At 42.7% G+C, this 13,367-nt stretch overlaps 1 protein-coding gene across 2 annotated transcripts in view; it reads left to right on the plus strand.

The window, feature by feature from the left end:
- Window positions 1-12,733, plus strand: part of ncapd3 (non-SMC condensin II complex, subunit D3) — a 29,419-nt gene extending 16,686 nt beyond the window's left edge. For both annotated transcript variants that reach the window (XM_031755031.2, XM_039622087.1), the window contains exons 18-35: window positions 168-265; window positions 347-456; window positions 728-835; window positions 2,942-3,056; window positions 3,349-3,444; window positions 3,532-3,770; window positions 3,983-4,062; window positions 4,364-4,501; window positions 4,611-4,744; window positions 4,859-5,067; window positions 8,033-8,143; window positions 8,352-8,513; window positions 9,444-9,556; window positions 9,882-9,943; window positions 10,756-10,803; window positions 11,845-11,907; window positions 12,013-12,055; window positions 12,487-12,733. In XM_031755031.2, the coding sequence (XP_031610891.1) occupies window positions 168-265; window positions 347-456; window positions 728-835; window positions 2,942-3,056; window positions 3,349-3,444; window positions 3,532-3,770; window positions 3,983-4,062; window positions 4,364-4,501; window positions 4,611-4,744; window positions 4,859-5,067; window positions 8,033-8,143; window positions 8,352-8,513; window positions 9,444-9,556; window positions 9,882-9,943; window positions 10,756-10,803; window positions 11,845-11,907; window positions 12,013-12,055; window positions 12,487-12,547 (1,990 nt within the window). In that variant the 3' untranslated portion in view covers window positions 12,548-12,733. The remainder of the gene's footprint in view (window positions 1-167; window positions 266-346; window positions 457-727; window positions 836-2,941; window positions 3,057-3,348; window positions 3,445-3,531; window positions 3,771-3,982; window positions 4,063-4,363; window positions 4,502-4,610; window positions 4,745-4,858; window positions 5,068-8,032; window positions 8,144-8,351; window positions 8,514-9,443; window positions 9,557-9,881; window positions 9,944-10,755; window positions 10,804-11,844; window positions 11,908-12,012; window positions 12,056-12,486) is intronic.
- Window positions 12,734-13,367: the final 634 nt, after the last annotated feature.

Consider the following 13,367-nt stretch of genomic DNA (forward strand, 5'->3'; position numbering starts at 1 on the left):
ACACCCTGTAAAATGGTCAAGGGTTGACACCAAGTCACCAAATGTAATGGTCATAAATAACTTTTCACTAACAGCAAGTCAGTCTCTTAATGTTAATGTTGTAATGATCACTGCTTTGCTATTTGCAGATTAATTAATTGTTTAATGATTTGATTGTCTTCTCTTAGATCAAAGGATGTAAATGCAACAACATGCTGTCACATCCTGTGTGTGATGGGAGACATTGCCGCACATTTAAATGAAGAAACAAAGGAAAGGGTCGTCGGTAGGTTGAGTAAGGGGATAGATGGCGGGGGATTACTGAGAGAAATGATCTGACTGAGTCTCTCTCACCATCTCTCTGCAGCTGATCTGATGTCTTGGTTGAAGACTTTCACTTTGCCTTTGGAGGTGATCAGTTCTGCTGTTGAGACTCTTTATCAGTTTGGCTGCAGTGAAGACATCAAGCAGACTCAGGTGAGAGATATTTATACTTCAGCGGCTGATGTACTTTATGACAGCAATGAAATCCTTTTTTTTTTTTTCAGTAATAGAAACAGTTGTTAGTCTCCATCCTGTTTAGATGACGATCAGTCAAACATAAGAACAATGTAACCAGGTAAGTTCCAGCAGGAGGCAGACAGTGCCAAAAATCCTGCCCTGCTCAAAGATTGAATCAGGTATGACTGAAGCCCATTATTCACTGTGAGTTTCTTATGTTCTGTGCGATTGCTTTTGTTGTTGTCAGGCTTTTCTGAACCAGCGCTGTGGTGAGTTGGTGTCTGCCTGCGAGTCATATTTGGCCAGCATAATCCTAACTGACAATGGAGCTCAGAACCTCGATGAGGAGCTGATGGTGAGAATAAACTGTTAGCAGACTTGTCCTTGTTACTTCAGAAATGTCCTTATTATTGTAGCAGAAAGGTAAACCTTCACGTTGAAGTTATTTATGTTCAGTGGTGGTGACACATACTCTGTAAATAAATGTTAAGAGATCAATTGTTCTTGTCTAGCTGTCATTTCAGAGTGAACAACACAAGATACTGAGGGTTGCAAAGCCTAGTGTTATAGAGCAGAAGCCTAATGACAGAAACCCAAACCTTGCTCTCCTCAGCCAACCTCTTCTAGCTCGTCTCAGGGAATAGCTAGGTCAGCTGCAAAAGATGATTTCTCAGCTGGCCCCTGGATTTACCCTGGGGCCTCCTCCCAGTAGGACATGCCCAGAACAGCTCACCCAGAAGCCATCCAGGAGGATCCTAGTCAGATACCTTAACCACTTGACCTGGCTGCTTTCAGTGCGAAGGAGTTGTATACTCTGAGCCTCTCTTGGATGGCTGAACTTCTCACCCCATCTCTAGGGGAGCAGTCACCCTTTAGAGAAAGCTCATTTCCGACACTTGTACCCATAATCCTGTTTTTTCAGTCACTACCCAAAGCTCGTGGCCATAAACTAACAGCTTTGCTTTTATGCTCAGCTGTCTCTTTCCCATGACAGACAGTATGTCTGCACCACTGCAGCTGCTGCCCTAATTCATCTGTGGATCCCCTTCTTCCCTCAGTGGAACAAGATACGTGAACTCCTCTACATGGGGTAGCAACTTGTCCCTGACCCAGCGTGGGCACTCCATCCTTGGAGGTGCTAATTTTTGTATCCACCACTTGATATTCAGCTGTGAACGGCTCAAGTGTGAGCTGGAGGTCCCCACCTGATGAGGTGGACCACATCATTTACAAAAAGCAGACATGAGATTCTGAGGCCACAGAGGGAGAAACCTTCTGCCACTTGGCTGCGCACAGATACTCTGTCAAGCAAAAATTATGAAAGGAATGGTGATAAAGGGCAGCTCTGGCGGAGTCCACCACCTACTGGAACCCAGTCTAACTTATTGCAGACCAAGCTCTCCCTCTGTACAGGGCTGAATGGCTCATAACAATGGGCAAGACGCCCCATACTTGTGCAGCACCCCCTAGAGGAAACCCCGAGGGATGGGGTCAAAGGACTTCACGAAGTGGACAAAGTACATGTAGATTGGTTCGGCAAACTCCCACATATGATATCTCAAATATACTAGAGACGATAGAGAGCTGGTCCAGTGTTTGGTGACCAGGAGCAAATCTGCATTGTTCCTCCTGAATCTGAGTTTGACTAATGAACCAGACTCTCCTTCCCAGCAGCAGGGAAGCTGAGGAGTGTGATTCCCCTGTAGTTGGAGCACACCCTCTGGTCCCCTTTCTTAAAAATGGGAACCACCACCCCAGTCTGGCAGGCTGGGTTCTCACTCATGGATACCCACTGCAGCCCACCACCTCTCACCAACGCCCACTCCAAACTGGAACAGAGTCCAGCCCCTCTCTGAGGCTGGCTCCAGAGCCCAAGCCATGGGTTAAGATGAGACTGGGTAGATGTAGCTGGTATCTCTCAACCTCACGCAGTAGCTCCGGCTCCTTCCCCATGGGGGAGGTTATGTTCCATGACCGAATTGGCCTAGAGAGCCAGGGATCCTCCGCCTCTGGCTGCCGCCTAACACACATTGCACCCTATCCCTACAACGCCTCATGGAGATGGTGGGCCTACAGGACGTCCTCCTCACTTACTGTCATTACTGTCAACTATGAGTAACTCTAATCACTGCATAGTCCTATAACTATTAACACTGTGCAAGAATGAAGCCTTTGGGTTTTGGGGGTGAACTGCACAAGGCAGGAATTGTTCAGCGGTCCTCGTGCTTAAGAAAAAGTGAGATGAAGAGCTGTGAGGCGTGCATGAAACAGATCCAGTCTGTTCTTTAATGTTTGTGGTGTGATAACAGTTTTAATAAAACTTCATTCAGGAAGACGGGAAAAATGAAACGTTAACAAAAATCTGATGATGAAAATGCCACGGTGCACGTTTGAAAATCACCGTGTGATCGACCGTGCAGGGCTTGTGGCTCTGATAGACGTGGAATGTTTTCTCTTTCAGGTGAAACATCTCCACACTCTGGGTGTGGCATCACTTCAGTGTCCTGCCAAAGTTAACAAGAGGACAGTGCTGCTAGTGGAATCTGTCCTCACAACACATTCTGAGAAACTGGCAGGTAGGAAAGACTGAAGTTAAAATACATACTGTGTGTGTGAGTGAACGTCTCCAGAGGCGTGGAGTTTAGAACAGCACAGCTGGTGGTGTAAGGTGAGCACAAGTCAGGTGACATTTTGAATATGCCACAGTTGGAAATCAAGCGAGGTTTCAGACTCTACAAGGTCCTCTGCTTTAAACAGGTGCTGTGACATTTTCTTCAATGTACCACTAAGTCTTGTACTATCCAGGGCAAGGCCAGATTTACTAAGCATGGCTCTGCTAACCTGTTTTTCATATTCCATCTTTAAAAGAGTGCCAGACAGAGCTGCCAGCTTCACTGCCTCTTTCTCAGTTCAAAGCAAACTGGCTGCCTACCAGAGTAAGAGCCCATGGAGTCATCACTTTAGGTAAACTGTGTGCGTCCTCCAAGTTTAGCTCTGACTCTTCACTCCGAGCCATAAGCTTAAATGTTTTTTTGTGATTGTGTGCTTCAGGTAAATTGGCTCTGCAAAATGAAGAACTAGCCCAAAAGTACCTGCCTGTGTTTGCCAGGGAGTTGGAGGTTGGCACAGAGGTTTCAGTACGCAGCAACGTGGTTGTGATAATGTGTGATCTGTGTGTGCGATATACCAACATGGTGGATCACTACATTCCCAACATCTCTGCTTGTCTGCGAGACAAAGAAGCTGTCATCAGAGAGCAGACCCTCATCATGCTGACCAACCTGCTGCAGGTGAGTTCCTGTCTTTAATGTCATTATACTTCTGTAAGTAGTCCTCTTTTGAGATGTTCCAACGTAATAATGGTCATAATGGTCGGATGATGCCCATTTCAGGATTATGTAGCAAATTACAGATGTGACGTTACTGTCACATGTTAAACATGGATGGACTTCAGTGCGACCTCTTTTAGCTGATTGGTTTTTTTCTCATCACTACGTTTTAGGAAGAATTTGTGAAATGGAAGGGCTCCCTGTTCTTTGACTTCATGGTGGCTCTTGTTGACCCGGTCCCGGCCATCGCCAGGTAATTCATACTGTGTATACACAGACAGAACATGAAAGTGGGATATGCAACCACAAATCCATTCATTTTTGAATCCCTGACTGGCAATCAAGACAAAGATTATGCACTCAGCAAACACGTTAATAGGAACAACAGTTGAGTCATGCATAGGGAGCAGGTTTCAGGCTGTGGCTTGTGTGTGTCTAAAGCATGAGGATGGTTTGTTTTCCTCGACTCATTATAATCAGTATTTAAATGTTGGTGTCCGTCATCTAAAGCTGCTTTCACAAAACTGAGGCTCATATGTTTTACCTCTTTTTAGTCTCACTGAATACTGCCTGCTCCACCTGCTGCTGAAGAAGAACCCAGAAATGTTCAGCCAGCACTTCATTGAGTGCATCTTCCATTTCAACTCCTACACAAAACACAAGTCCTACAACAAATTCTCTCAAAGTGACAGGTATGAAGCTGCTCGTTTCTGATCCTGTTCAGCTTGATTTCTCCTTGGTATTTCCTAACTTCATGAAATATTTGTCGAGTTTATTCCTTTTCTTTTAACATTCACGCAGAGAACGCATTCACTTCTCCCTAAAAGGACAACAGTACCGTGAGAAGCGCTTTCAAATCTACTGCTTCCTGTTGGAGCACTTTACAGATGCTCAGCGCTTCAACATCACCAACAAGATCAACCAGACCATTTTAGGTAAACTTAAAAGAAGAGTAAAAGTTTTAGGATTTTGTTTTCAGATTCGGGCCTGTTGTTAAAGCACTATTAACCAGAACGCTTGTCTTTTTGTGTTCTTACCTCCTATATCAGCGTGCTTTGCTGATGAAGAGCTGCCCCTGGATGCAGATGGTGCTAACATTTTGTCAGAGACTTTCAACATCTTGAGCCTTAAAGAGTTTAAGCTGCAGACCATATCTAGTTCAGCAGGCGCTGCTGCAGGGGAGGAAGCAGAGGAGGAAAACATGGCCACCATGGCCAAAGCTGTTCTGCAGGCCGCACAGAAGAAAGTGGTGTCACAGGTGACCAATTCTCTATATTTAACATGTATTTTGGTTCTTTTGTTCCTCTTTCTACTCGTCTCAGCTTATTGAGGCAGTTGGTTTCCCTCCTTCAGGCTGGTTCTGCTCGATAAGTCTTCCTGTCGCCAGTTTAGTCACAGGAGACCTCATGCTCATTTATAGTAACGTATAGTAACGTGTAGTAACAATGACACAAATAACTGTTATATAACATGTGTCATATGAGCTATATAATTATAGGACACTGAACTAGGCTTTCCATAAAATGACACACATTTCAAGTAATGCCTAGCACCGCCCATTAGACGTGTATTACTCAATTTTTGTAACCTGGTGTTCTCAGCAGAGCCAGTTTGAATTCATCAACACAGGAACTTATCTGAAAGTACCTGAGCTCAAAGATCCCCAGATTACAGGATGCCAGCGAGCCAACAACACCTGCTTATGAGCTTGTGGTGATGGCATACGTCTTGCATAAATAATAAATCATTCTAAATGTTTGCAGATACGGCCACTTAAGATGATCGGCTAGGCCTTGACTGTAAGGACATCCCCACCTGTGGTGTGGATGATGTAACCACAAGCAGTAACTCCCCTAATTCAATTCAATTCAATTCAATTCAATTTTATTTATATAGCGCCAAATCACAACAAAAGTCGCCTCAAGGCGCTTTATATTGTACAATAGATCGCACAATAATAAATACAGAGAAAACCCCAACAATCATATCATATGACCCCCTATGAGCAAGCACTTTGGCGACAGTGGGAAGGAAAAACTCCCTTTTAACAGGAAGAAACCTCCGGCAGAACCAGGCTCAGGGAGGGGCGGGGCCATCTGCTGCGATTGGTTGGGGTGAGAGAAGGAAGACAGGATAAAGACATGCTGTGGAAGAGAGACAGAGATTAATAACAGATATGATTCGATGCAGAGGGTCTATTAACACATAGTGAGTGGCTGGAAAGGAAAAACTCAATGCATCATGGGAATCCCGGCAGCCTCACGTCTATTGCAGCATAACTAAGGGAGGATTCAGGGTCACCTGGTCCAGCCCTAACTATATGCTTTAGCAAAAGGAAAGTTTGAAGCCTAATCTTGAAAGTAGAGATAGTGTCTGTCTCCTGAATCCAAACTGGAAGCTGGTTCCACAGAAGAGGGGCCTGAAAACTGAAGGCTCTGCCTCCCATTCTACTTTTAAATACTCTAGGAACAACAAGTAGGCCTGCAGTGTGAGAGCGAAGTGCTCTAATAGGGTGATATGGTACTACAAGGTCATTAAGATAAGATGGGGCCTGATTATTTAAGACCTTGTATGTGAGGAGCAGGATTTTGAATTCAATTCTGGATTTAACAGGAAGCCAATGAAGGGAAGCCAAAACAGGAGAAATCTGCTCTCTCTTTCTAGTCCCTGTCAGGACTCTTGCTGCAGCATTTTGGATCAGCTGAAGGCTTTTCAGGGAGTTTTTAGGACATCCTGATAATAATGAATTACAGTAGTCCAGCCTGGAAGTAATGAATGCATGAACTAGTTTTTCAGCATCACTCTGAGACAGGATATTTCTAACTTTAGAGATGTTGCACAAATCAAAGTCAAAAGTCAAAGTCAACTTTATTTGTCAATTCTGCCATATGTACAGGACATACAGAGAATAGAAATTTCGTTACTCTCAAACCCTAGATGAAGTAGCAGCAATAAAAATAATTAAAATAATTAAAAAAAGTAAAATTTGAATAAATACAGTACAATTTTACATATAACAAAAAAAAAAAAAAAATGGAAATGGAAGAAAGCAGTCTCACAGTGGTTCCTCACAGTGTTACTGGAGGCCAAGGTAATGCCATCCAGAGTAAGAATCTGCTTAGATACCATATTTCTAAGATTTTCAGGGCCGAGTACAATAACCTCAGTTTGATCTGAATTAAGAAGCAGAAAGTTAGCGGCCATAGCAGAAAGTTAGCGGCATTTAGAAAGCTGGTGGTGTTTTGTGCATCCACCACAGGTTGGAGGTCATTTACATCTGACATCATGTTGAATCCGCTTCATAGAATGATACTGACTGTTTAGTTTATTTGGGTCCGCTCGGTCAGAAGCCAAATTTCTAGGTTGATGCTGTTTTGCAGTGCAGAGCATGTTCATGAAAACTCTGACAGCATAATGTGACAGAGGACACGTACTCTGCTGAGGAGAAATCATCGGTTTCAACAGCAAAAAACCAAATATCGAGTAGTTAAACCTTAAGTTTGGAATTCAAACACGTTTCTTTTCCCAGCACAGCCTGAACAGCTTTCTTCTTATTTCTGTAAGTAGTCTACAGAAATGGTTCTCTTGGCTACAACAAAGACTTGTCCAAAGAACAACTTTAACCCTCCTGTTATGTTGCGGGGCAAACTGACCCATTCTGAAATATTTAAAATATTTGTATTTGAAGATGAAGGCTGTCACAAAGTTGATTCTGAATCGGATGACTCTGATTATGAACCAAATGAGGAAAATGCTATTTATATCCATCTAAGCAAGACAGTCCCATCAAACAATGGTGAAGTATAGAGGTCTTCATCCTCAGAGATGCATCAGGCTAAACTGTCTGCAGGAAGTATAATCCAACTAGACTGGCAGCGACTCATGTGATAGCTTGGTGTGCCTGAGTCAATACAGAAAGTCATTCTCAAAATGACTAACCTGTAGGGACTGATGCATTTGGGGGGAGACTTGGAAGGATGGAGTCCTCATCCTGGCTGGAGTCAAAGGATGACTCAACAGCCAGAGACGTGTCTAATAGTTTTGGTGATTTGCTCTGCCAGGTGTCTCATCAAACTGACTGAAACTGAAAGTTTTATCCATCTACTTTACATTTTCAAAATGTAACTTTTAAAGTTTTTTATATTTCAGCAGATGAAATATTTGAGCTTGATTGAAGGTAATCTTCACTCATTATCCACATTAATCCAACTTTTGATCCATAGGTTAGGAAGAAGGCCTTCATAGAGAACACTGTTCCTCTCATCATTAGCCTGAAGAACCTGCTGGAGCAGAAGCGCTCTCCTGTTCTCAGAGATCTCATGGGCTACCTGCAGGTAAGTCCAGCATGCAGTTCTGGGTTTTCTCTGCAGATCCATTTGATCAAATGCAGTGAATGATCTGCATGTACTATGGAAAAAATCCACAGATTTACAGCACTGTGTTAGTTGCAAAGCATCAGTTTGTGCTTCTATTTCTACTCTTCTAAGGGAGAAAATATTGTAGCAAAGGTAACTGCATTAACCTTTGTGTGTCTGACATCAGGTGACTATGCAGGACTACCGTAATGAGGTGAAGGAGATTTTTTCTGGAGACGAACAACTGGCAGCTGAAATGGAGTTTGCTCTGAAAATAGCAGAAAAGGAGAGAGCGACAGTGGAACAGGTGGACAACGACAGCCTGGCAGGAGATGGCAAAAAGGCACAGGTAAGAGCACAGTGCATGTCCAGTTCTGACTGCAGCTTCAAAACACTATGAACCCACTGATTTAGAGGAAATGTACAAGAAATTGTGAGCAAGTACATGTAGTCTACTGTCCTGTTTTTAAAACAGACTTTAGTGTTGAGTGTGATCATTTTCACTGTCAAAAGACTTTCTGTGCATACAAATGTGATAAACTGCAGGTAACATCCTCTCGCTCGCTTCCAAATCCTTCAGCTGTGCACCAATCGTCTGATAGGCTCAGATCACGCTGCGTGCCCGTGGGGGGTTTAAAGATCATCTGAACACGTTTGTTTTTAATAAATTATGTTTATTTCTGTTCTAAATAAACAGAAATAAACATAGACTTGTCTATTTCAGACACTACTCTGTAGTCTATAAAGGTGAATATATGGTTTAAGTAATCTGCTGCTGCATGCTGGACGTTCTTCTGGGAAAAAGGAGTCGGTGCTCAGCTGCAGACCGGGGAACCCCATGCATCACTGTGGATCATCCTCTGTAGACTGAATGTATGCCTGCTAATCTCTGTATTTTCCATCCATCCATCCATTCGCTTCCGCTTATCCTTTTCAGGGTCGCGGGGGGCGCTGGAGCCTATCCCTATCCCTAGCCTATTTTGAATATGAATATATTCCAGGTAATGTGGAATTGGTCAACAGATCAACATCAATCTCTAATAACAGCAGGCTAACGTTCATGTTTGCTTTATGACAAATCCAGAACGTTCCAGGATGTAGCAGCAAGTTACTCCAGAAAGGTCTCACTAAGAAAGAGACACGAGGATTGTGTTACACAGTCCTCAGACTTTGTACAAGTTCCTTGAAATATTTTCTCTAAATGAACTTTCTTCTTATGAGATTGTCTGACTGTTTGAACTGTTTATTTATTATATGAATGATCACTGTCCCTCCCCAGGGTTCAGCCCCGCGCTCTCCTGTCAGATCCACGGCCCTGCTGCCATTTACCTTTGCCACACCGCAGCCACCTCGTCCAAACCTCCAGACTGCTCGACTGGCACTCACTGACCGGTAGGCTTCCAGCAGTATGAGGCACTTGCACTCCACTGTAGAGTGTGGCATGGTCTGATTCATGACCTGAGATCACTGTTTGGGGCTCCTTCGTGTGACCAGTAATCACCTGCAGACCGAGCCTTTTCTTTGGTTCACATTTAGTCTTAGACACAGAAAAGAAGAAGTGGTGAAAATGAACCAGCCACTTCTACAAGTTCATGTTTACTAGTAGATGTAAACTAGTAATTAGTAGAAAGGATTCTGCTGGTTTAATTCAGTACAGTGTGAAGCTACGGCTCAACTTATTGAAATTCGTGTGTCTGTCTGTCTGTCTGTCTGTCAGTGTGCGTGGATCCAGGAGGCAGGACGATGTCCAGTCTAAATCAATCGCTCTGGAAGGAACAGGTACAGTTCAGTTCACTGGTTTGAACAAATGTCATTTATCCTGAATGTCTGCTAAGTGAAGAGGAACTGAAGGAAACCAACACACCTCAAGGAAAATGTATGGGATGGGATATTGCATCAGAAAATTTGATTTAAATTCCACAGTGTCATGTGATCATTGTGCCTAAAGTGAAAAATACTGAAGAACCTTTCATCAGCGCTTGAAGCTTGCAAACATCAGAAGTGTACATTCCTATATTATAATAGTAAATAAAGGGCAGGTTTCATCTTTTTCACCGATCTCACACTGAAGTGTGAATCTACTGAAACAAGGTAGCAGCAGCATTATAGTGCAAGAGTTTAGGTGCAGTAAATGTCAAATGTAGCCCATGTAGTGTTTTCCCTTCATATTTGAAGTTCAAGTGCAAAATCACAGCTCGACACATTAGTTTAACAAGAAGTGAAGTAGCTTAACTTTATATATGTCACATAATAAAACAAAAATATGGATGACATATCTTGGGTTGAATGTTTTAACCAGTAGCCTAAAGCCCTGTTTTTATACAGTGCAACCATAATGTGTAATGTCCGTGTGCCGTTTGCCCTTCTTGTCATACAGACTTTAACTAGCAGCTAGTGTTTTGTTCACATGGGTTACACGTCGTAGCTCCTGCGTAGCCTGGTTGTAGATGAGGGCGTGTTTTTGCCTCAGGTGGAAAAACATTAGAAAAGTATTGGTGAGTGAGTGAGTGAGTGAGTGAGTGAGTGAGTGAGTGAGTGAGTGAGAGAGAGAGAGAGATCCATTGTGACTGTGTTGATTTGACTGTTTTTAGTGATCCCTAAAGGAGCTGCCAGTGACAGAGCCATCAGCACACCAAAGGGTAAGAGCCCACCAACCAGCACAGTTCATGCAGAGATGTCAGTTTCAAGGTTGCCACTGGCAGCTAAAACAGACAGCAGGTCCCAAAATTAAGGGTGGACAGTACAAAAAAGAATGGAAACTGAGATATTTGGATATTTAAAATTCCTCTAAACTAAGAAGGTAAAGAGCTCAACTCTTTACACCTGGTCATAGTAAGCTATTCTTCAGAGACAGAATAGTAATTCTCCTTCGCCAAGCAGGAAATCTGTGGAACTGCTGCCAAGACGTTTGGCTTTATGATTTTGTTGCCCAGGACCAAACTAATGACAACTTCTCCAAAAGTAAAACTAATTACAGATTTAAATGGCAAAACTAGCTTAAGTATACTCTTACTGTTTTAAAGAAAGAACAATAGTGGATGCAAGTGATGATTCATAAGAACTGTCCACAACAATGGGAGTAGGAGCCTGACGGGTAGCACTGGTGGCACCCTGATTAGTTTTTAACCTCAGTTTACTGATTAATGAGATTTTTGCTGATTTTGCTTTTATTTATTCTGGTCCTGTTCTACTGAAATGTCGCATTCAATGTGTATCACCGTACAGACTATCATTAATGTGACTGCAGGTATGGGCAGGGGTGGGGCAAGAGCGGGCAGTAATGATCAGAACTCTACTGCGAGTGGGATTGAAAAAAGTCTATACTCTAGTCCATACATGCACATGTAACTAAAGTGCTGGTATGGTTGGGTGAATGAGACATGCTGTACAAAGAAAAGCACTGTATAAGAATCAGTCCTCTTAACAATAAATATAATAACAATGTACAGTCATTAGCAGTAGCTTTGTTGTATCTGCTCTGAGCTCAGTGAGGAGGACCTGAAGCAGAATGGCTTCACTCTCCAAACATTGCACCGTAGTTACTTTACTACATTATGGTACCATACTCTGTTGGTTATAATCTCAGTGATATTTTTGTTATTCAAGCAATTTGATACTCTGTAGCACATGATGATGTAATCCCCAAACCCTCGACTGACCCATCTCTGTTTGTCCACTAGGTGTCAAAATCAACTTGACCTTTGATGAAGGACTGAGTGCAATCCTCAGTGAGCAGGGAACAAGTACGTTTCTGACCAAACACTGACAATGCCAACTTTCTGTCTGCTTTTTGTTTCGTTCTATCTTCAGCTTGTTTATAATAATCGCTGTTTTGTGTGTGCTGACAGGTGTAGAGGGCAGCGTTCTTCATGTGCGATCGAGTGAAGCGCGGTGAGTGCACTTCTCTTTTCTTGGTGTTAGTTTAACTCGGTGCTGGTTCTGCATTAACTGTTTAAGTGCCTGAGCGCTACACTACAGAGTGGGTGACACTTAATGACCATGGCAAACACACATACACAATCCAGCATCACACTGGGACAGCAACAGCAGTGAAGACAACTCGTATGTTACACTGTTTTGTAATAATTTAACAAACTAAAACAGCCATACTTGATTAATAAGAACAGAGTTACAGAAACATGGCAGGAAACTCCAGAAGAACGAAGTCACACATTGTTGGGTTTGTTTGTTTTGTGGTGTTTGTAGGCCTATAGCTTTGTCACATGTATTGTACATTACAGTGTATGATCTCTGCATGGCATGTGCGTACTGTTCAGGAGGAGCAGTTTAAACTCAGCTCTGTTGTTTGTTTGTTTGTTCAGAGCTCCTGGACCGAGGCAGTGGAATGTGCAGTCTCCTCTGCGTCTGAGGAAGAGAGTGTAGTGGATATGTCACTCAGTTTGTGTGTATGTGTGGGTTGTCTTTATTTCTATCTAAAATAATATCCTTTTTTGTCACTTGGATTTTTTTCAGTCTTTGTTTAGCTGCATTTGCACTGATGTATTGATGTACAATATGAAATAAAAGTTCAACAATTGGTGTTTCACTGAGAGGGGGTTCTATCATTCATTTCTTTTGTCTTTGTTGAAATGGAACAGAATAGCCCTTTATTGTCATTGTACATGTACAACATAATTGTGGGTGCTCCACAGCAACTGTGCAGGAATAAAATATATATAGTAAGACAGCAGGAATAAACAACAGACATACAAAACGATAGAAAACGTTCCGCAGGGACAAACTACACCGTTTCCAAATAGAATGGACTTAACATGTCGATCTTCTGTCGTCTTACTGACCACTGACAGCATTTCACAGATTTAATCATACATGGAGGGCTGTTGTTCAGGAGGCGGAGCCTCTCAGCTATCATCAGTTTGATGCCAGCATTACAGTAAAAATTCATCCTGCTTATGACCATCAGCTGTATTCTTTTAAATTATGAGGTCATAAATAAGAGATGTACATGCATAAGTATATAGTGCAACATATGATGCACTATATACATCAAACCACAGGAACATCACTGGGGTTATAAGAGGCAGAAAACCATTCACACACAGCACTTGGATGCTATAGCTATTTATTTGGTTTAACCTCTCAAGGACCGAAACGTAAAGAAAATGCTGTGTGAAGCCTTGTAGTCACAGCTTTCCCACTTTTTTTAAGCATGGAGTGGCAGCTTGGTGGTGTGGTGGTCAGC

Source organism: Oreochromis aureus, linkage group 13, assembly GCF_013358895.1.
Source record: "Oreochromis aureus strain Israel breed Guangdong linkage group 13, ZZ_aureus, whole genome shotgun sequence".
In the NCBI taxonomy this organism is placed as follows: domain Eukaryota; kingdom Metazoa; phylum Chordata; class Actinopteri; order Cichliformes; family Cichlidae; genus Oreochromis; species Oreochromis aureus.